The 23,247-nt window shown below is 45.0% G+C and overlaps 2 protein-coding genes across 2 annotated transcripts; both read left to right on the forward strand.

Moving 5' to 3' along the window:
- Positions 1-111: 111 nt before the first annotated feature.
- Spag5 (sperm associated antigen 5) lies at positions 112-17,381 on the forward strand. Its single transcript, XM_027924463.2, has 24 exons — positions 112-220; positions 472-597; positions 2,172-3,238; positions 3,343-3,520; positions 8,439-8,513; positions 8,827-8,919; positions 9,011-9,145; positions 9,324-9,443; positions 9,549-9,641; positions 9,744-9,857; positions 10,204-10,297; positions 10,456-10,603; positions 10,684-10,786; positions 10,993-11,126; positions 11,337-11,475; positions 14,769-14,877; positions 14,997-15,083; positions 15,343-15,463; positions 15,569-15,680; positions 16,063-16,143; positions 16,303-16,458; positions 16,539-16,613; positions 16,741-16,821; positions 17,053-17,381. Exons 1-24 carry the CDS (start codon positions 170-172, stop codon positions 17,122-17,124), a joined length of 3,564 nt encoding a protein of 1,187 aa, XP_027780264.2. The 5' UTR covers positions 112-169; the 3' UTR covers positions 17,125-17,381.
- Positions 17,382-18,024: 643 nt separating this feature from the next.
- Aldoc (aldolase, fructose-bisphosphate C) lies at positions 18,025-21,705 on the forward strand. Its single transcript, XM_027924444.2, has 9 exons — positions 18,025-18,155; positions 19,289-19,412; positions 19,496-19,707; positions 19,813-19,867; positions 19,960-20,120; positions 20,236-20,319; positions 20,570-20,744; positions 20,873-21,072; positions 21,208-21,705. Exons 2-9 carry the CDS (start codon positions 19,301-19,303, stop codon positions 21,301-21,303), a joined length of 1,095 nt encoding a protein of 364 aa, XP_027780245.1. The 5' UTR covers positions 18,025-18,155; positions 19,289-19,300; the 3' UTR covers positions 21,304-21,705.
- The last annotated feature ends 1,542 nt before the right edge of the window (positions 21,706-23,247 follow it).

Below are 23,247 nucleotides of genomic sequence, written 5' to 3' on the forward strand. Positions count from 1 at the left end.
AACGCTGGCTCCGCCCACCGGGCTCGAGCCCGGAGCTGACCCGTATCCTGACGCACTGCGGCTCCGCAGCCAATCCGGAAGCACCGAGCAGGTTCAAATAAAGACGGCGGGTGAATATGGCGGACTCGACTTGGTCTGGGAGGTGATCGTCCCGCTTTCAGTTTTGAAGATGTGGCGGGTAAAAAAGTTAAACATCAGCCTGTCGCCCTCGCCCCAGCTGGTGAGCGGGAGAGCTCCCACGGAGAAAGAACTGTGTGCGGAATACTGGGGCGGGGGCGCTGGCGGTGCTGAGGGTCCTGGAAAGCTGGATGGAGCTGGGGCTGGGGAGTGTTTGGAGTCTTTGTCGCTTTGCCTCTTCAGCAAGACTGGGATTGGAAACCCGCTCTTCTTAGTACCTGAAAGCTTCTTGGGGAGGGAGAAAGAGCGGGCTGGCGGAGCCCAATCTTAACCCAAACTCTCTTTCTTTCTTAGGGAAAACCAGCTATGAGAACTCCTCTCCGAGAACTTATCCTGCAGCCTGGTGCTCTTACCAGTTCAGGAAAAGGGCCCCCTATGTGCTCCTCGCTGACCCCATCACTGTGCAAGCTGGGGCTGCAGGTGAGGTTCGCCTGGACAGCTTTTCGACTGGGCTGCTTGCCCAGGCCCAGAGCTCAGAGGAACAGAGGGCCAGGACTGGAACATAATTAATAACGATAATGAAGTCTTCCACCTCGGTGATTTCCATTTACAGCTATTCAGGCCGACAGAGAGGTGCCCTAGGGTGGTTAAAGGAAATCCATTGAGAACCCGAACCTCTATTTTAGCTGTTTTTATTATCTCCTCCCCCCACCCTCGACCTTTCTCAAACTACTGAAAAATACTATCACTCTGATTAGTGGTGGTCTCTAACATGGGCTCCCTTATGGAGAGGCCTGTCTGATGCAAGAGTTAAGCAGTCAGTATCCATTCACTTTAGCAGGTAGTTACAACTCCCCTGGTATCAAGTTATACCACTGGAAGGCTGGATATTTGCTCACCTTAAACTATTCCCTTGCAGAATTGCCCTGAGTTGTACTTTTGTAAAAGGTCTTTAGAAAAGTAGCCATATGCAAACTGCTTTTCAGTTGCTGTAATAATTTGTCAATGAAAGAGACTGACCCTTCCATAAGGTTCCTGGAAGAAACTTTTTAGAACTTACTGCCTAGAAAAATTGTCTTCCTAAAGAAATTGCTATCCTTTTCTCTTTCTGGTAATGAAAACTATTAAGTTTATCATATTTTCCATCTAGCTCTGGTTTCTAAAAAGCTCAAAGTCAAATTTGTTAATCAGTTACGGCTACTGTTACTCCTGAAATATGAAAATTTGCTCCCCCCCTACTAGGAATTGAACCCAGAGGCTCTTTTCCAGTAAGCTTCATCCCTAGTCCTTTTTATTTTTTATTTTGAGACAGAGTCTTGCTAAGTTGCCGAAGCTGGCCTTGAATTTATGATCCTCCTGCCTCAGCCTCCCAAGTCATTGGGATTACACATATGTGCCACAGCACCTGACTCCTCTTTCTTTCTTTTTTTAAATATATATTTTTTTAGTTGTCAATGGACCTTTATTTTATTTATTTATATGTGGTGCTGAGAATCAAACCCAGTGTGTCACACATACTAGGCTCTGCCACTGAGCCACAATCCTCCTGTTTCTTTTTTGAACATGATTTTGTCCTTTCTTTTCTTTTAGTGCTGGGGATTGAACGCATGGCCTTGTGCATGCTAGGGAAATGGTCTACCACTGAGCTATACCCTGTCCCTATTTCATTAATTTTATCTATCTATCTGTACCAACTCTAGATTCTGATAGAGCTTGAGCCTACTTTAGGAAGGAGACAATAGAAGTGGGCTGGAGTTAGAAATAGAGAGAGGCAAGGTCACATTCAATCTAGTGTCTCCCCATGACATGGATAGATATTGTCAGCCTGTTTATACTTTAGGCTGATTCACCTGAAAGGACCCAATTGGTTTCCTAGCTTTTCTTTCCCTGCTGTTTAGTTGAATAGTAAGGAGCAAGAATTAGCCAAATTCTTACCTAAGTAGAGGTAAGAACTCTTTTCTTTTGTTGAGTTCAGATAGTATCCTGCATCCATAATTGTAATGTTGGGAACTGAATTAACTGCCTTAACCAACTACTTTTGTTTCCTTTGGCAGGAAGGCAGCAACAACTCATCTTCGTTGGATTTTGTTAAAGCCAGCAAGACAGATTCCTCTCCCTCAAAGTGGCTAGAAACTTGTCAGCATGCATCAGATGAACAACCCCTAGATCTGACTCTCCAAACCATTTCTACTCCCAAAACATCTGAGGAAGCAGTAGACCCAATGAATGACTATGTGGTTAAATCCATGGTCCTTGAAGCCTCTCCAGTGGGGCAGCAGCAAGACATTACACTTGAGGATCATTCAGATACCATGGCAGAGACAAACAGCAGCTATCTAAATGAGTCTTTGAAGCCAAGAGATCTGATAAAGGAGACAGCATCCTGCATGGAAGACACCTTTTCTGAAGTTGTTGCTGATATGCTTGAGAAACCTACATTGCAGGATTCTCCATCTCTTCTCTTGGAATATCCACCAAATCCTTGTTCTGAGCAACAGCTACACTGCTCCAAGGAAAGCCTGAGGAACAATAGGACTGAAGCTGTTTCTGAGGACTTGGTGTCTTCTGAAAGTAATGTCTTCTTGCCTCCCTCCACATTCAGGCTTTCCCGTTCAACTGCACTGGCAGCAGATTACCCCAACAATCACGTGTATGCAGGAGAGGAAAGTGTAGAGCATAGAGGTATAAAGGAAAGAGAAATGAGCTTTTCCATACTTCCTGAGGAGGTTGAATTGGAAGATCAAGCACTTGTCTCAAATGTAGAAGATGTTCCATCCACGTGCCTAACGCCAAATCTAATGGAAATGGAGTCCCAGGCAGCTCCAGGCCCAGCAGTAGGAGATGCTGGTGAGATTCTTAGTTCTGATACAGAGACTTGGATGTCCCCGTTGGCTTGGCTAGAAAAAGGTGTAAATACCTCAGTCATGTTAGAAAATCTCCGACAAAGCTTATCACTTCCCTCTGTGCTTCAGGATGCTGCCATTGGCACTACGCCTTTCTCTACTTGCTCGGTGGGGACTTGGTTTAGTCCTCCAGCACAAGGAAACAGTATAAACACATCCCAGACAGGCTTGCTGGACACCAAGGATAGTACTTTGGAGACAAAGCCCCTCCTGTTGGGGTAAGTGTCCCCTCTATCCTTGTGCCTCTGGAGCTCCATTCCCCTCTACCTGCCTCTCACACCCCTCCCTTTATTTTCCTCATGTTCTTTTCTTCCTACTGCAGCTGTAATCCTCCAGATCTGACTGCCTTGTCTAGACGGGACCTGGAAGATAACCTGCTGAGCTCTCTTATCATCCTGGAGATTCTTTCTAGACAGCTGCAGGACTGGAAAAGCCAGATGGCTGTCCCTCATCCAGAAACTCGGGGCAGTAGCACACAGACCGATGCCTCTCTTAGTGGGGTAAGAAGCTTTCTCCTAAAGCTTTTTTTTTTTTAAGAGAGAGAGAGAGAGAATTTTAATATTTATTTTTTAGTTTTCGGCGGATACAACATCTTTGTTTGTATGTGGTGCTGAGGATCGAACCCGGGCTGCACGCATGCGAGCTGAGCCCGCTACCGCTTGAGCCACCTCCCCAGCCCTCTCCTAAAGCTTGAAATGTTCTAGTGGGCCCTCTTCCTCAGAATTTAAGCTGATAAGCTGCCAGAGGGCAAAGGGGACTTCTTAATCACATGCTTATTCTAGTATATATGTAAAAGCTGAAAATCTAGAAAAATCTTATCAATCAAAGCAGTGGGTACTCAGTGTACCCCGGGGTACATCAAGACTTTGCAAGGGAATGCAAACAAGGAAAGTTTGAAAGAAATCAACTTCTAGATCTTCATGGTCCAAAAGTATTCTTTTTTTTAAAAAATATTTATTTTTTAGCTATAGGTGACACATATCTTTATTTTATTTTTATGTGGTACTGAGGATTGAACTCAGGGCCTCATGCGTGCTAGGCGAGCGCTCTACCACTGAGCCACAATCCCAGCCCCTCCAAAAGTATTCTTAACTAATTTTTTTCTTCTCTATTTCCCCATTCTCACTTGCCCTTGTCCACTTTACTAAAGAAAAGCATACTTCTCATCCCAGGTCTCTCATAGCAATCAAAGGACAACAGAAAATATTTGTGCACACGTTGAGAAAGCAAATGACTACAGTGATTATATAATATTATTTCTGCATGTTTTCAACAAAAGTGAAGAAAAACTTTGTTAGTGGATCTTAAATATTTTTGAGGAAAGTTACTAAGAGTTTTGGCAAGTATTTCCAAACGAGTTCAAGTCCTTCCATTTCTACTGATTCTGATTATTTATGTATGGATTTCTTAGTGCTTATATCTATTAAAATGGAAAATAGTCATGAATTTTTGCTGAACCATGTTTTTTTTCTTGGGTATGAGGGATTGAGCTCAGAGGCACTCAACCACTGAGCCACATCCCCAGCCCTCAGGGTCTCACTGAGTTGCTTAGTGCCTTGCTTTTGCTGAGACTGGCTTTGAACTCCTGATGCTCCTGTCTCAGCCTCCTGAGGCGGTGGGATTACAGACCTGTGCCACTGTACCCACCTTGGTCAAAGGAATTTAAAACACATTTTAATTTCAATTTATATGAACTTTATTTTGAGGGGGAAGATACTGGGGATTGAACCAGAGGCTCTTTACCTATATCACCAGTCTTATGCTTCATTTATTTATTTGTTTGTTTGTTTATTTATTTTGAGATGGTCTCACTGAGTTGCTAAACTGGAACCTGTGATCCTCCCGCCTAGCCTCTTGAGTTGCTGGTATTACAGGGGTGTGCCACCAGGCCTGGTTGGATGAACTTATTGTTGCAGAAATACTGACTATTAACAGATTTGCAAGTATAAAAATATATTAGAATTAAGGTATTTGTGTGTGGTGCTAGTGATCAAACCCACAGTTCAAGGAGAAAAGGGGGAATGATATAAAATTTCTGACTGTAAAAAGAAGTTTTTCTTGTATTTTATTTGATTTGGGGTTGTTTAGCATTTTTTTTTTTTTTTTTTTTCTGGTACCAGGGATTGAACCCAGGGGCATTTAAACTCTGAGCTATATCCCCAGCTCTTTCCTAAGTTTTTAAATTTTGAGACAGGGTCTCACTAAGTTGCTTAGTTCCCCTCTAAGTTGCTGAGGCTGGCTTAGCACTTGCAATCATCCTGCCTCAGCAGGATTACAAGTGTGTGCTATCAAGCCTGGCTTTTTTCATGTATTTTAAAGTTATCAAAGTATTACAATGTATGTAACATTATGCCATTGGGTATATTTGAGTGATCTAACAATTTTATTTCAACTGTCTATATTGATAATAGGCTGTCATTAATTTCTACTCAAGGATACTTAGTTTTTCAAAAATTATTGTGTGAGGTCTGAGAGGAAAACAATTTAAGACCACTGTTCTAGAGGACGCTCTGAGAACACAGGACCTAGGAAGGAAAGGAATGGTGTTGAGAAGGAATTGAGAGCCTCTATAGTGTGACTGTAGAAGTAATAGGTAGATAGTGCTTAGATGATATGGTCCCCAAATGCCTAAAGACCTCTTTTGAGTTGAAAATGTTCTCAAAGTAATGACTTTACCTTTTGTCCCAAATCCTGGAAACCATGGACTCCTCATTCCTGTAGCTGCTCATTCTCTCTCTTGTGTTATCTTTGTTTTTTTGTTTGTTTGTTTTGTTAAATATATTTTAGTTGTTGATGTACCTTTATTTCTTATTTATTTATATGTGCTGCTGAGGATAGAACTCAGTGCCTCACAAGTGCTAGGCAAGTTCTCTGCCACTGAGCCAAAATCCAGCTCTTCTTTGTTATTTTTGTATCCTTTCCTCTTATCCTTGACCATGTTTCCCATCCTTGAATCTGCCTTGTACCTTCTTCCCCTGAAGCTTGCCAGGTCCCTTTGGAAGCTACTGAAGCAGAACCAAAGAGAGGAAATGACATCACCTTCAGCCATTCCCCATCACCATGCATATCCTCGCCGCTTGGCTGCCTCCTTCACATTAATCTCATCACCTGCCTGACTGCCCCGCTCCGAGCAGTGTGTGCACCCTATCCAGGGCTTATGGGGTACTCCGTGCCTTTCTGCACGATACACTAGTTAATGAACTCCATAGAAGCATGAACTATAAGAGATTGAAGATGATGCAATTCTGCCTCCTTAAATTCAGACTGCTACAGCCTCAGAACTCAGCACTGCCATCCATAGCCATTTTCCAGATTGTGGTTGCCTTTTAGCAGTAATGAAGTGTCTCCCTCTTTTCTCCTAGGACTTGAGTTTTTCTAGGACCCTGCTGTCTTTTAGCTTATATTTATCTAATCGTAGGGCATCTAAGATGTTTATCTATACTAAGATAATGGATAGGCAGATAAAGAATAAGCAAATACAAATGTCTAATAAATATTTAAGAAGGTTATTGGCTCAAGCCAATATGTGGCTCAAGCGGTAACGCGCTCGCCTGGCATGCGCTGGGCGCTGGGTTCGATCCTCAGCACCACATACAAATAAAATAAAGATGTTGTGTCCACCGAAAACTAAATAATAAATATTTAAAAAAAAAAAAAAAAAAGAAGGTTATTGGTTATGGTGGTGTACTCTCATAATCCCATCTATACTGAAGGCTGAGGCCCCAAAGATCTCAAGTTCAAAGCCAGCCTGGGCAAATTAATGAGACCCTGTCTCAAAAAAAAGGTGTGGGGGGTGCTGGGGATATAGCTTATAGTAGAGCACTCAGGTTCAATCCCCAGTACTCCCTCCCCCACCAAAAAAAAAAAAAAAAAATTACTGGAAATAAAAGAATTGCAGCCCTGGGTTAAGAATTGAGTAGATAATGCTGGTAAGTCCTGTCCTTTTGTCTGTAGGGTATAAACTAGTTCATCTTTTTTTTTGAAGGGAATTTAAGGAAGATCCTAAAACACTAAAACAGCTCAAACTTTTTTTTTATTTTTAGTTGTAGATGGATACAATACCTTTATTTTATTTATCTATATGTAGTGCTGAGGTTCGAACCCAGTGCCTTACAACCTCAGCCCCAGCTCAATTTTGACTTAGTAACTCCATTTCTGGGGATATAGCCTAAGGGGGAAAAGTTCTGCATAACAATGACAACAGTTTGGTTTTTTTAAATAATAATAATAATAAAAAAAAATAATGGTATATCCATAAGATGGAATATTCTGTACATTAAAAAGAACCATTATAGGCTGGGAATATAGCTCAGTTGTAGAGTGCTTGCCTCCCATGTACATGGCCATGGGTTCAATCCCCAGGACCTCACATACACACACACACACACACACACACACACAAATTGTTAGGCTAGGCACAGTGGTGCACACCTGTAATCCCAGAAACTTTGGAGGCTGAGGTGGGAGGCTGGCAAATTCAAGGCTATACTGGGTGATTTAGGGAGACCCTGTCTTAAAAAGTTAAAGCCAAAAAGGGCTGGGGATGGGGCTCAGCTTAGAGTACCCCCTGGGTTAAATCCCCAATACCAAAAAATTAAAGTATGTAAAAGCATATTTGTAGGTTATATGTCAATATTATACCATTTTTTATGATGGACTTGAAATTTCACAGATTTGGGTATCTAGGGATCCTGGGACCAACCCTCCAACTATACCAAAAGATGACTCTACTCAGTGATGATTTTTCTGTCCTTTCCTCGAAGTGGGACCTCGCTATGTTGCCCATGCTGATCTCCAACTCAAGCTCCTCCCACCTCAGCCTCCCAAGTAGCTGGGATTACAGGCATGTGCCACCTCTGCTGAATTCAGTTGTGTTTTGTTTTTGTTTTTTGCTTTAGGGATTGAACCCAGGGCACCTAACCACTGAGCCACAGCCCCCGGCCTTTTTATCTTTTATTTTGAGATAGGATCTGGCTAAGTTGCTGGGCATCTTGCCTGGCTTAGTTGTGGTTTTTCTTAAGCATTATTGTATTTCATCAAATCCAAGACACTATCAGTATTCAGATGTATTCCTTCTAGGTGAGGTGGCACCCTCCTGTGATGGGAGGGTCTCAAGTTCAAGTCTGGCTAGGCAACTTTGTGAGACCCTGTTCCAAAATAAAAAATGAAAAGCAGTGGCAGAGTGCTTGCCTAGCATGCATGAAGTCCTAGGTTTGATCTTCAGCACTGGGAGGGAAAAAAAAAGAATTTTTACCTACCCCAGGTCTGGGTGACTTCATCTAGTTTTGAGCCTTACTCCTGCTTTTGATAGAAAGGCTCCTATAACTCATGGGGCAGTGGGGGTTAGGGGGAAGCGGGATGAGAAGCTGCTGGTGCATGTTGTCTAACTAAAAGGAGCAACTCCATTTCTCTGGCTAGGTAACTAAGAAACCTCAACATCTTCAGGAAAACCAAGCCATTAGACAGGCCCTACAGCAGGCAAGGAATGTCATGGTAAGTATTGATTGACCTTATATCACTGCTGGGGTGATTTTGAGATAGGATCAGGGATTGAACCCAGGGCACCTAACCACTGAGCAACAGCCTCCCAAGTAGCCGGGATTACAGGCGAAAATGGAGAATCCCGAGGCAATTAGTAGATAGTGATACTTAGCTGTTGTAGTGAAAAGAGGTTCCTAAACCTTTGCAAAAAGTGATTTTTCCCTATTAGGAGCTTGGAATTGGAGTCAGTGACTTTCCTCTCTATCAACCCCTGATTTCTGCTTAGTGACTATTTGATCTAACCTAGCCATCTTTCCCTCCATAGCAATCATGGGTACTGGTGTCCAAAGAGCTGATATCTTTGCTTCACCTGTCTCTGTTGCACGTAGAAGAAGATAAAACAACTCTGAGTCAAGAAGTAAGCAGCACAAAGAAGAAGGTAGAGGCCCCTTATGGGACTCAAAGCCAAAGAAAGGAACCAGACATGATATCTGATTCTTATCCTATAGTCTCGGCATGCAGAAACCTTGGTTTCCTGCTGTTTTGAAGTATTGAAGAAATTGAAGGCAAAACTCCAGAGCCTCAAAACAGAAAGGGAGGAGGCAAAGCACAGAGAGGAAATGGCCCTCAGAGGCAAGGATGCGGTAAGGGATTCCTGGATATGGGAGGTCTCCGCTTCAAGGTTCCTGTAAGATGGGTGGCTTAAGATTTGCCTGTCCTGGGGAGTTAAGAACTGAACTACTGATGCATTGGATGGTTATGTTTTTCTGTGCCATTTCCCACTACTACAAAATGTGCCCTTGCAACCTCTTTCCTAAATAGGCAGAGACAGTGCTGGAGGCTTTCTGTGCACATGCCAGCCAGCGCATCAGCCAGATGGAACAGAATTTGACATCCATGCGGGAATTCAGAGGCCTTCTGCAGGTGGCCCAGACCCAACTGGTAAAATTTAAGGACATTTTCTTTCCTGGGGTCTAAGCTGACACACTGGGAAGATGGCCACATCCATGCTCTTAGCTGCCTCCATAGGTGATCTTTCCTTTTTAGATAGGTCTTCATACAGAGCAAAAAGAGTTGGTTCAGCAGACAGAGAGTCTAACTTCTATCTTGCAACAAGACTGGACATCCATGCAACTGAATGTGAGTATTTGGGACCATCATAACCATTCCTTACTTTTAGCCAAGTACATTAGAAACCTTGCCTCAGATGCACTCTTCTGACCTGCTTACTTTCCCTGGTAGTATGTGACGTGGACAGCTTTGCTGGGTCGGTCTCGACAACTCACAGAGAAACTCATAACCAAGAGCCGGCAGGCCCTGCAGGAACGTGATGCTGCAATTGAAGAAAAGCAGCAGGTACAAACCTGGAGTGGGGACTACTTAGGCCTGGTTTCTCCCCTTTTCTTATGTATGATATCATTATCCTCTTTTTGCTAGTCTTCTTGCCACTCTTGGTTTGGAGACAAATCAAATCCCTTGACTATAAGATGGCTTGGGTCAGTTATTTCCTTTGCGCTTTAGCACCTCCTTTACTTCAGCAAATTGTCTCCTGTCTTTACTTTTCCCTGAAAATCAGCTTTATTTTCTGCAATATTGCTGCCCAGGATTAAGGTATTTTACTTGTCCAGAAAGAAAAGCTTCTCCAATGCCTGGGATACTTGACTTAGGAGGTGCTACAGGAGGAAAACTCTTTTCTTCTTAGGTTTCCAGGGAGCTGGAACAAGTCTCTAACCATTTAGAGGACTATAAAGGCCAAGTAGAACAACTGAAGTTAGAAAATAGTCGCCTAGCAACAGGTGTGTATGTGTGCAGATGTGCAAGCATTTGAACCTGTGAAGGCTTGGAGTGTGGCAATAGAGCAAATAACTGCTCTGGAGTGCTTGCCTTGGAGCAGAAATGTGGAGGGTTTCTGACCTGGTGACTGGATGGTATTATTAGGATACTTTTGATCTAGATCTCAGGGCTCAGCTGCAGATTCTGGCCAACATGGACAGCCAGCTAAAAGAGCTGCAGAGTCAGCATGCCCATTGTGCCCAGGACCTGGCCACAAAGGATGAATTGCTCTGTCAACTTACCCAGAACAATGAGGAGCAGGCTGCTCAGTGAGTTCCTATCTGGTTATTGTAGTGGTAGGCATCCAACATATAGGACCAAACAGGATCTAACATAAAGTCTCTGACAGATGGCAAAAAGAAGAGATGGCACTAAAACACATGCAGGCAGAACTGCAACAACAGCAGACTGTGCTAGCCAAGGAGGTGCAGGACCTGAAGGAGACCCTGGAGGTAAGGAATTCAGCTTTAGAAAAGGAAGCTGGTAGTATGACTACCAGGAGTATGACTCTTGCCTGATGGTACTGAGGTGAAATTGTGGAATGGAAAAAGCCTCTGTCCCCAGGGCTCTAAAATTCCTCACTTGAACTCATTTTTTCCCCCTCCATTTCCCCACTCTTTTCCTTCCTTCCTTCCTTCCTTCCTCCCATCTTTTCAAGTTTGCAGACCAAGAGAATCAGGTTGCTCACCTCGAGCTGGGTCAGGTTGAGTATCAGTTGAAAACCACGCTGGCAGTACTCCGGGAACGTAGCCTGCAGTGTGAGAATCTCAAGGACACTGTAGAAAATCTAAAGTAAGAGCTTTCCCTTTTCATATCCCTTGCCCCCAACCCTCCACCCCATGCTTATCTTTTCTATGAACACTTCTAGAAGCCAGAATCTCCAAGAAGAGAATTGTGACAGTGTCAATCCTCTTGTTTCTCTCCTTGAATGCAGGGGATTTGGGAGAGGTGTTCAGAGAAGGTAACCTTGTCTTGGGTCATCCTCCCTGTTCCTCATTTTAGGGCTGACCTGGCCAGCACCATAGCAAAGTATCAGAAACAAGATGTAGAGAAGACATGCCAGTATTCCCAAGAGCTAGGGGTGCTGGCTGAGCAACTACAGATCCTGACCTTCTTCCTCCAGACAAAACTAAAGGAGAAGGTAGGATACTGGTGTTCCCTCTCTGCCCTTCCCACTGTATTTTTATTGTATAGTATAATGTTCCTAAAACCCTACTTTCCCATCTCTGTGATCTTCAATGACTTTTAATTACCTACAGGACCGCTTCAGCTTGTCACTCAAACCTTCATTTGTCTCCTACTTCTCTATTATGAACCCTTTACTCCAACTAGGCTACCTGTCCACAATACAAATGTTCCATCTCCATTCACACCTGACCTTGGGCTGCTCCCATATCAATTATCTTCTATTTTCAAACTGGAAATTCCTTTTCCTTCTCTATTACAGTGCTCATTAGTTTGCCTTTGAAATGGTCCCAAGACACAGGGACTGAGCAATTTCTTCTTTTTTATGCATTCTTCAGTCCCTTATTCTCCTTTTGCATTGAATTTATTTTCCTTGGATATCTGTTCTTTTCAACTAGACAACATTTAAAGAAAGCAAAAAGTTAGCATTCCTTTTCTGGCTTCCCCACAGTGCACACTAAACAATAAATGGTTGCTATCTTTCAGAATACAGAGTTAATTAGCTTGTTCAATATTTAAAGGCATAGGTCTGGGGATGTAGCTCACTGACAGATGGCTTACCTAGCATATGCAAGGCCTTGGGTTCAATCCCCAATACCACCAAAAAAAAAAAAAGAAAGAAACCAAAAAAGTAGGTACAACAAAGATCCTGACCCTCTTCTCCAACTGTATGCTGAGCATAGGAAGTGCCAAACAATCTACAGTCTAGTAGGAAAAACAGACAGATATAGTCACATGACATGATCATTGTAGAAGTCTGCATGGACCCACTGTGGGAGCTCAGAGAAAGGAGAATCAGTTTTACCTTTGAGAGATTCGATGTCTTCTCAAAACAGATGACCTTAGCTGGGTGTAGTGGTATATGCCTGTAATCGAAGTGGCTTGGGAGGCGGAGGCAGGAGGATCGAGAGTTCAAAGCCACTCAGTGAGACCCTATCTCAAAATACAAAATAGAGCTGGGGATGTGGCTCAATGGTCCAGTGCTCCTGAGTTCAATCCCCGGTACACCTCCCTCAAAAAAAAAAAAACCAACAGATGACCTCGGGCAATCTTGAGGTTTAGAAGTTCATGGGGCAGGGTAGGTATATTGGCAGGCCTTCTAGGCAGAGGAAAGAGTATATGAAAGTTTTTGAGTGACTACGTATGAAAGTCATATATGTTAGTCATATGAACAACACAGTGTGTAGACTTTTTGTAGTGTCTACCTTGTAACAAGACCTGTGTTGGGTACTGGGACTATGGAATGAATAAGCAAGGGCCTTACTCATATAAAATGTGGCAAGGTTGGGGAATGGGAAGTAACTCTTAATGACTGGAGTGTAGGAGCTAAATGGTACAAGGCAGGAAACAAGGCTAGTGAAGGTCAGATTTTGAAGGCTTGAACTAAATTCCAGTTAAAGAGGAGATAGAGAGAAGCTGATGAATAGAATAGATGTTTAGGAGGTAGAAGGAATTGAACCTGTTGACCAACTGAATGTAGGAGTTAGACAGAAGAGTAAATGATGATCTTAGATTGTTAGAAAGATTATAACACTCTCCTAGAATTGGGGACAGCAAACTTGTCCTATAAAGGGCCAGTATAGTGTTTCATCTTTGTGAGCCAAGTGGGGTCTGTCTCAACTACTTAACTCTGCCTTGTAGCTCAAGTAAAGCTATTGACAGTATGTAAATGAATGGGTATGGCTATAATACATAATGAATTTACAATAATGCATGCCAGATTGACCTGCAGGACCCCTTTGCTCTAGAACAGTAAATTCAGGAATAGGAACAGATATTTGGTCACATGGGACAGGGAAAATGGTGAACTCAACTTTATGCATACTAAGTTTCAATGTGGACTATGGAACATTCTGGCAGATTTCTTCACAGGCAGTCAGTTTTGGGGCCTGGAGACTGGGAAAAAATCCAATTGAGAAAAAGAGATTGAAGAGTCATTCATGTGGAAGTGGAAATTTAAAGTGAACTTTTTTGTAGAGTCCCAAGGCAAGGCCACTGGGGAATGCATTAGAATGAAAAGAGGGCCAAGGACTGGAACCCAGTGGTTAAAGAAAGACCTATGGGTTGAAGGAAGAAATATTCAGAAATTTTTGAGGCCTATCTATGAAGTAGGGTCATGTCCTAGAAGAAAAGTTAAGTTTCTAAAAGTACAACATGGTCATCAGTATCAAATAGGCCAGGTAATAAAAGAGCTGAAAAGTATCCTTGTAATTGAAGATAAGAATGAAATCTTTGAACCAAATGACAAGAATTTTGGTGGAATGGTTGCGGGGCAAAAGCCTGAGTAGTTGGCTCAGGAATCGATAGATGATGAGACTTTATAGGCAAGACTTATAGGCATTTTTTTCTCTTTTCTTTTTAGGGTAGTTGAGATTGAATCCAGGGATGCTCTACCACTGAGCCACATCCCCAGCCCTTTCTATTTTCTTTTTGAGAGAGGGTCTCATCTTGAGCTTGCAATTCTCTTCCCTCACCCTCCGAGTAGTTAGGATTATAGACATGGGCCAACCACTATACCTAGCTTCTTTTTCTTTCTTTCTTTCTTTTTTTTTTTTTGTGTGTATGTATGTACTGTGGATTGAACCTAGGCCACTTAATCACTGAGCCACATCCCCAGCCCTTTTTTAATTTAGAGACAGGAGATCTCTAAGTTCCTTAGGGCCTTGCTAAATTGCTGAGACTGGCCATGAACTTGCTATCCTCCTGCCTCGGCCTCCCAATTTGCTGGGATTAAAGGCATGGCTACCACACCTGGCTTCTTTTTCTTCTTAATTAAAGGGAAAGAGAGGGCTGGGTTGTGGCTCAGTGGTAGAGTGCTTACCTTGCATGCATGAGGAACTGGGTTCGATCCTCAGCACCACATAAAAACAAATAAAATAAAGATAGTGTGTCCATTTACAACTAAAAAAAAAAAAAAAAGTCAGTTTAAATTTTTTTTTTAAATAAAAGGAAAGAGAAAGGGAAGTAGTAGGTAAAGGGGGATTTAAGTTTTGTTTTTTTTTTTAATCTCCAGTTATTGTGGTTGTTTTATTGGGAGAGGCTTAAGAATATAAACATGTTTGGTGAAAAATGTTAATTGGGGAGTTGGAGATAGAGCAGTGAAGTAATGGGTGGAATAGCACTCTGAAAGAGATGGCTGGGAATATCTGGGAGCTCAGGAAATCACTCAACCTAGAGCTCCATTGGCACAATTGCTTAGCCTGCAGTACTTCTAAAAAGTGTTGCTGTTTTTTCCTCCTTTGTCCTTAGGCTGACCCAGAGACCCTTCTGAACACAGCCCTTGCTCCTACTCAGGAACACCCTCCACCTAATGACAGTGCCTTCATGGGAAGCATCTTGACAGCAGTGGCAGATGAAGGTTAAAAGTCCTGGGATTTGGTTGGGAAAGTTATGACCCTTCTCCCGATATCTTTATCTGGTGAAGATGCACATTATCTATTTTTCTGGGCTTTCTCCCCTGGTTGGTTTTTGTTTTAGAACCAGAATCAGCTCCTGTGCCCTTGCTTGGAAGTGACAAGAGTGCTTTCACCCGAGTAGCATCAATGGTTTCCCTTCAGTCTACAGGTGAGGATGGGCTCCAGGGATCCTGCCTCATTTCTAGAAAATGTGGTGGTGATGAGTAAAGACAAAAACAGTGAGAAGTGCTTTGCTCTAAAAACCTCAATTCTACTTGGGCTCATTTTATTTCTGCCTTTTGGGATCTGTAATGTTCTGGATATTTAAATCATATGGATGGGGGAACACAGATAAGGGTTATGATGGCTATACACCCCTTTCTTCCAGACTGAAGGGCTATACTTCTGTCTAGGACTTTCTCTTTCAGAGATCCCAGACATGGAGGAGAGACTGGCAGAAATAAGTACTAAGCTTCTTGACCTTCAGAGCCTGTGTTACTTGTTGCAAGAGTCTAAAGAAGCAGCTATTGGGACTCTGCAGCAAAAAATGTGAGATGCAGTCTTGATGAAAGGGGGCAATAAGAGAGCCCCTCATAAGGGCATTGCACAGTTCTGAGAGGGCAGGAATGATGTGGGATTCTTCCCTCCCCCTAGTTGTGCTTTGCAGGATAGGCTGCAGGCACAGGAAGAACAGCATCAGGAAGCCCAGAAGGCAAAGGAAGCAGACATAGAGAAGCTGAACCAGGCCTTGTGCTTACGCTACAAGGTGAAGGAGGGGCCTAGAAGTGGGGCGATGAAGAACTGGGGCAGGTTTACTGGCCCACTGGGAGCCATTGTCTCTCCAGGAATCTGGGTGGTGGGGATTTTCCAATTACTGCCCTAGTTTTGCCCTTCCTGGGGCCACACATTTTACATATTTAGGAATCAGCTATGGGCTGACCTGTCTTCCCAGGAGAGAAGTCAAGAATTCTTAACAGAACTCTCCCACCAACTAATAGATGCCTTGACTGACTTGGCCATGGAGGAGAATTAGAATGATACCAGCTGGTCCCACCATGGCCAAACATAGGTCAGATACACCCCTCTACCTCCTAGCAAGTGCTGTGAAGCCAGTTCTCAGTATCTTCTCACCTCCCTTTCTCTTGCAGAATGAAAAGGAGCTCCAAGAAGTGATACAGAAGCAGAATGAGAAGATCCTAGAACAGATAGACAAGAGTGGCGAGCTTATAGTATGTTTCTCATGATACCCAGTCTTCTGCTTTCTGTGCCACTGGTAGCAAGATCCCAAACATGACAAGTGGATATCCTTGTTCACTTTTTTCCACCACCTAAAATTAGAAGGATAGAGACCTTTGAATGCTATCAGATACCTCTATTCTCATTCCCAGAGCCTCAGAGAAGAAGTGACCCAGCTTACCCGCTCACTTCGGCATGCAGAGACAGAAACCAAAGTGCTACAGGAGACCCTAGCAGGCCAGCTGGACCCTAACTGTCAGCCCATGGCCACCAACTGGATCCAGGAGAAAGTGTGGCTCTCTCAGGAGGTGACTCAAAGTTAACAGATAAATTGGACAATTGGTGGGGACCCCAGACTGTGCCCTTATTAATCTGGGCCTATCTGCAGGTAGACAAGCTGAGGGTGATGTTCCTGGAGATGAAAAATGAAAAAGCAAAACTCATGGTCAAGTTCCAGAATCATGTAAGCATTTCCATGCTGTTCTAAGGCCATTTCCTAACACCACTAGCAAGCACCCTGCCATATTACTTCTGTCCTGCCAAGCTATGCTGTTCTTAGCATAGGACTATGAAATCTATTTGCCTTCTAGAGAAATATCCTAGAGGAGAACCTTCGGCGCTCTGAAACAGAGTTAAAGAAACTAGATGACATTGTTCAGCATATTTATGAGGTAATGGAGGTTGGGAGGTAGTAAAACTAAGGCATAAGGCCTGGCCACAGGAAGTACTAAGGAGCACAGCTCTAGCTCCCAGCCTTTGCTGAGAGGTGGGCCTCACACTCTATCATATGCTTCTTTGTGGCTTCTGTTTCCTCCATTCTAATACAGTGGGTGTTTCCTGGGGCTGGGATCTTGGGCCTTAGGCTTGAGGTTCTGAGCTTCCTTTTCTGCCTCTCTTCCCAGACTCTGCTATCCATCCCAGAGGTAGTAGATAGTTGCAAGGAACTACAAGGATTGCTACAATTTCTGAGCTAAGTAGTTGGTCATGTGTAATCCCAGCTACTTGGGAAGCTGATGTGGAAAGACTGATTGAACCCAGAAGTTCATGACCAGCCTGGGCAACATAGTGAGACCTCATCTCAAAAAACAAAACAAAAAAGAAAAACTGAGCTGGATTCTGCTTCATCCCTTTTATCTGCAAATATTTCCTTACCCCGTCACTAGGACCAATTGGCCTAGAGCCAACTATGTTTGATGCTATTTTATTTAAATAAAGTATATTTAATGTATTTCTTCAAGTCCATTGAGTCTTATTTTGTGTGTTGGGGGAGTTGAATGAGGTCAGGTAAGAGGCAGCTGGGCCCCCCAGCCTGCATGTACTTCATAGACCATTTTCCTGCTGCATCCAGAGCAAGGGCTGTCTGCCCTTTCTCCTTTCTCTTGCTTCCCCAAATATTCGGGGCACTGGACTGCTTGTACCCTGGCTCTGGGCCTAGGGGAAACAGAAAAGACTCCATTCTCTTATTTTCCCCATCCCCCTATGAGGTAGGCCCTGGTAAATATGGGGCTGAGGACAGAGAACCTCAGTTCATTATTCCATTGCCTTGAATTTGGGCCCTGGTTGATACCTCTGTTCCACCTACCCCATCTGCTGTGACTGTTTAAAGGACTCTGCTTCACCAGATCAAGCTTAATCCCCAACATCCAGCATAGTGCTCTGCACGTGGCAAAAGTGATTGTGGCAGACAAAGTAAGGCCATTCCCTGCAAGGCCCCAAGGGGACACCCTCCACGAGATGGTAGGCGGACAGCCCCTAACATCAGAGGTCCGGATTGGGGTCACTCCACCTCGTTGCTCCGCCCTTGGGGGCGTGGCCTTCCCCAGACCAGTCCTAGGAAGGGGTGGAATCAGGGCGGGGAAGTGCCAGTCCCGCCTCCCGGGGAGTCACGTAGCTCTGCGGCATCCGCAGCCTCATTTACTGGAGCCCGCGCTGAGCTGCGTCTGTTGCGGGCCAGAACTGGAGCTCGTTGAACCTGTAGCTGCTGCTGCTAACTCCCTGCGTTCTGGTAAGGCCCTTGGCGAGGCAAGAGCTGCTCAGCACCTCCACTTCCTCTCCTGGGCTCTTCCCTTGCCAGCCTTGCCTGTTCCCTGGGTCCGGTGGATATGACTTTTCAACCCTCTCCTCTTTGATTTTCGCCTGGGATCAGCCTCTCCCCTCAGCCATTTTAATCTCAGCCTGCTTCTGCTCCTCCCTTTCCAGCTAGCTCTCTTGCCTTCTCTGCCCCTAGGTCTAGGTCCTTGCACCCGACTGGTTAGCCCATATCACCATCACCATCACCTCTACAATTCTCCTTTCTCCTTCTCCTGCATCTCTCCCTCCCTTACTTAGGCTCCCTACTCATTCCTTTTCGCCTTCGTCCCCTGGTCATCTCCCCATCGTGTGTCTGAGTTGTAGGGAGTTGAAATGCTCCCTATTTCCCGTGCCTCCCTCCACACAGAAGTGCTCTGGGCCCTGGAGAAGACCTGGTGGTGTGGCTGGCCCGCTGATGCTCTTTCCTATCATACTTTGTAGTCTCTTTGGAGTCAACCTCTGACACAGGGTTGGGGAGTAGGCAGTAGGCTGAGGCAGTCAGGTTTGTAGTAAAAAGAAAAGGTTATAGAAACCTATTACTGTTATATGTGCCACTCCTACTTCTGAACCTGCCCCCTTCCTTCCAGCCTTTTCCTCTAGAAGCTTGCCAGGTTGGGAGATGGGGAGTGAACAGTGCTTTTTGTCTCATTCTAAAGCTTTGGAAATATGTGCACTCTCCTAAGGGTATCATTGAGATTGAAAAAAGGGAAGCTGGAAAATCCAGCTTATGCCTACCTCAAGAAAGACACATTCAGGATTAGCATCCTCAATTGGTCAGCAGTTTTTTTCATGAGAAGACCAGTAGCTTCAGGGCTGCTCATCTCCCCAACCCCCACTCTGCAACTCTCTTCTGGGCTGGGAAGGGTGCCCATCAGGGACAAAGGAGGTGTGGGAACTGGGGCTCTAGGCCTGCTAGCTGTCAGAGAGATTGGTGCCACTCTGATGCCCAGGACCCATGCCAAGGACTGCTGCTCTGCTCCCAGTTCCACTTTTGGGGTGGGGAGGCATTTGGCTAAGCAGAGGAGGTAATGGGTGGGGTTCAACTTTTATATTTTGTCTCCATTCCAGAGAGCTGTCACCATGCCCCACTCCTACCCAGCCCTTTCTGCTGAGCAGAAAAAGGAGTTGTCTGACATTGCCCTCCGCATCGTAGCCCCAGGCAAAGGTATCCTGGCCGCAGATGAGTCTGTAGGTAAGTGGGGCCTGTGGTCAGGGTGGTGGAGATAGCCAGGGAGCCATGGTTAGGGAGTTAGGTTGTCTCTTATTTGTCTACAGGTAGCATGGCCAAGAGGCTGAGCCAAATTGGGGTAGAAAACACAGAGGAGAATCGCCGGCTGTACCGCCAGGTCCTGTTCAGTGCTGATGACCGTGTGAAGAAGTGCATTGGAGGTGTCATCTTTTTCCATGAGACACTCTACCAGAAAGATGATAACGGTGTCCCCTTCGTCCGAACCATCCAAGATAAGGGCATTGTTGTAGGCATTAAGGTACAGTCCCTGGTCCTGACTGGGGGCTGGATATGGAAATATGTATAGGAGGGGTGGTAAGGAGAATTCTGCTTGGGCTCAGCCCTCTGCCTGTTTCCTCTGCAGGTTGATAAGGGTGTAGTGCCTCTGGCTGGGACAGATGGAGAAACTACTACCCAAGGTACATGGTGGGTGGGCTTTAGTACCACAGGGATTAAGTGTTCAATACAAGCAAGAGAGGGCAGGGTGATGAGGCTAGCACTATCATTGCAGGACTGGATGGTCTCTCTGAACGCTGTGCCCAGTACAAGAAGGATGGTGCGGACTTTGCCAAATGGCGCTGTGTGCTGAAAATCAGTGAGCGCACGCCCTCAGCACTTGCCATTCTGGAGAATGCCAATGTGCTGGCCCGCTATGCCAGCATCTGCCAGCAGGTGTGTGTTGGGGGTTTGGGTAGTCAATTGGGTGTCCTGTTCCTGGTGGGGAGAGGATTAAAGAGCCTCCTTTCTCACGTACTGTCCCTCCTAAGCCATCCTTTCTTGCCTACAGAATGGCATTGTGCCTATTGTGGAGCCTGAGATCCTGCCTGATGGAGACCATGACCTCAAACGTTGCCAGTATGTTACAGAGAAGGTGAGTTCATAGGTGGGCACAGACACATACTTCACAGGCATCCTGGCAAGGGGTGCCTATGCCTATTCCCCCAGCTTAGATCCAGGCACACTCTCCCCTAGTGCTCTTCTCCTGATCCCAAAACAGACCTGCAGATCTGAGCCTTTACTGAATCCTCACAGTCCATACCTACCTATCTCTAAGATGGGGGGCACAGAGCAGTAAGCAGTGGGGATCCAGAGACCCTTCATAAACCTCCTTTGATCCCCAGGTCCTGGCTGCTGTGTACAAGGCTCTTAGTGATCATCACGTGTACCTGGAGGGGACGCTGCTCAAACCCAACATGGTGACCCCTGGCCATGCCTGTCCCATCAAGTATACCCCAGAAGAGATTGCCATGGCAACTGTTACTGCTTTGCGTCGCACTGTGCCACCTGCTGTCCCAGGTACTACCTGGCTAACTTGTTCCTATCCCTAAGGTCCATCCTCAAGTTCTATTTGTGGCTGTCAAAGGTCCCTTACCTTGGAAAAATAGGGAGTGACCAATCAATTTGTCTTTTCTCCTCTACCTCAGGAGTGACTTTCCTGTCTGGGGGTCAAAGTGAAGAGGAGGCATCACTCAACCTCAATGCCATCAACCGCTGCCCACTCCCTCGACCCTGGGCACTCACCTTCTCCTATGGACGTGCGCTGCAGGCCTCTGCACTGAACGCCTGGCGAGGACAAAGGGACAATGCTGGGGCTGCCACTGAGGAGTTCATCAAGCGAGCTGAGGTTGGGAACTAGAAGTGGTGGTGGTGGTGGTAGAGTGTGTAGCAGGGCAGGGACCAGCACCCAGAGATTACAGCCAGGGCAATTTAATACCTGTGGGCCGGCACCGCCTGTTTACTCCACTTTCCCCTTTTGCAGGTGAATGGGCTTGCCGCCCAGGGCCAGTATGAAGGCACTGGAGAAGATGGTGGAGCAGCAGCACAGTCCCTTTACATTGCCAACCATGCCTACTGAGGCATACTTAATCCACACTATGGCCCTTGGCCCAGCCATCTGTACTCTTTTGCCTGTAGTCATGGTCAGGGCCAAATAGCCACGCAGAACAGAGATGCCTTTGTCCAACATCAAGTCAACTTCTTTTTCTCTTCTCTCCTCCCCTCTCATTGCTGCACCTGGGACCATAGGATGGGAGAATAGGGAGCCCCTAATGCCTGAGGGCAGGAGAACCTGCTAGAAGTCAGAACAGAATGCCTGGGTCTTCCCTACCTCCACCAGCCCTAACAATTTCCCCATGGTGGTATAGCTTCTCCTTGGGCTCGCCTTGCTGCATCTCTCTCCTAGGATGAGAGAAGTACACTAGTCCCGCCTCATGCCTTGAATACATACCACATAGCAAATAAATGGTAGCAAAACATGCTACTTTGTCTGTGTGTTTTACACATCAAATTTCTACCTCCCATTTCTGATGTCTACTGATTCTCTCTCTGGGCCCTCCAACCATGGAGGTGAAAAGGGTGGGATTTGAGGCAGCTCAGGATCCTGTGTTTTGATGTCCAAAACTGGAATCGAACAGTAAAGACTCCCAAGTCGGGAGTCTGCCATGTCAGGGGCACTTGGGCTTCTTATACAGAAGATGGAGTGAGGCAAGATGAACAACTTCTGAAGGCAGATTTTGTGCAAGGCTCAAAGCAGGGAGGTAGCAGGATAAACTGGGATGAGAGTAGTTCTCCCACCTCGGCAGTTCTGAGCCCTGCTGGGGCCTGACACATTCCACCAGTAGGATCACCTGGTCTTGGTAAACCTCCAAGGCTCTAGTGGCTGCTGGGCTAACCATAGTATGGTATCTAGAGGTTGCCAAGAACTATGCTTATTCCCATTTGGGATAAGAGTATAAAAGGGGCCAATTTGAAAGTCTTGGCAAGGGAGACCCTGTGAGCCCTCATGCTGAAATTTTAACCACTCAGTTGGGGTGTGACATCAGCTGAGAACCTCAGTCTATCTGAATAGATTAAAGATGAGAGAACATGGGGCTAGGGTTGTGGCTCAGAGGTAGAGTACTCACCTAGTATGCTTGAGGCACTGGGTTTGATCCTCAGCCCACATAAAAATAAAAAAAAAATAAAGATATTGTGTCCACCTATAACTAAAAATATTTTTAAAAAAGCAAATATGAGAGAAGAAGCTGGACATGTTCTATTTACTGGGGAGATTACTATTACTTCCCCTGGTGGGGCCAGACCTTATAAGAAAAATAGCTAACGTAGCACTTCTTATGTGCTAACTACCATATATATTAACTCAATACAACTCTATAAAGTATGTACTATTATTAGCCCCTATTTTTTTCATTATTTTTGGTCCTGGGGATTGAACCCAGGGTCACTTTACCACTGAGCTACATCTTCAGCCCTTTTTACTTCTATTTTGAGCTAGGATCTTGCTAAGTTGCTGAGGGTCTCACTAAATTTGGAAGCTGGCCTCCAATTTGCAACCTTCCTGCCTCAGCCTCCCAAGTCACTGGGATTACAGGTGTGGACCACCACACATCACACTTGGCTTATTCCTATTTTAATATAAGGAAACAGGCACAGAGACATCATTTAGGTAAAAAGAGTGAAGCCAGAATTTGAATCCTAGTGATTAGGATCCAGAGTCTGTGCTCTTGAATTGTAGAGATTTATTATTCCTTTATTTTTTTTTAAGTTGTAGATGGACACAATATCTTTATTTTTATGTGGTGTGAGGCACAATCCCAGCCCTAGAGATTTATTTTTTTAAGTCAAATGTCCTGACTTTTCCAAGTTGGAAATGAATTCAAATGAATTTTAAAATACTGGAAGCCAGATGTGGAGACACACAGGTAGTACCAGCTACTTGGGAGACTGAGGCAGAAGGACCTGGTAGTTCCAGACCAGCCTGGGGAACATAGCAAGACCGGTGTCAAAAAATATTTTTTTT

Source organism: Marmota flaviventris, chromosome 17, assembly GCF_047511675.1.
Source record: "Marmota flaviventris isolate mMarFla1 chromosome 17, mMarFla1.hap1, whole genome shotgun sequence".
Lineage (NCBI taxonomy): Eukaryota > Metazoa > Chordata > Mammalia > Rodentia > Sciuridae > Marmota > Marmota flaviventris.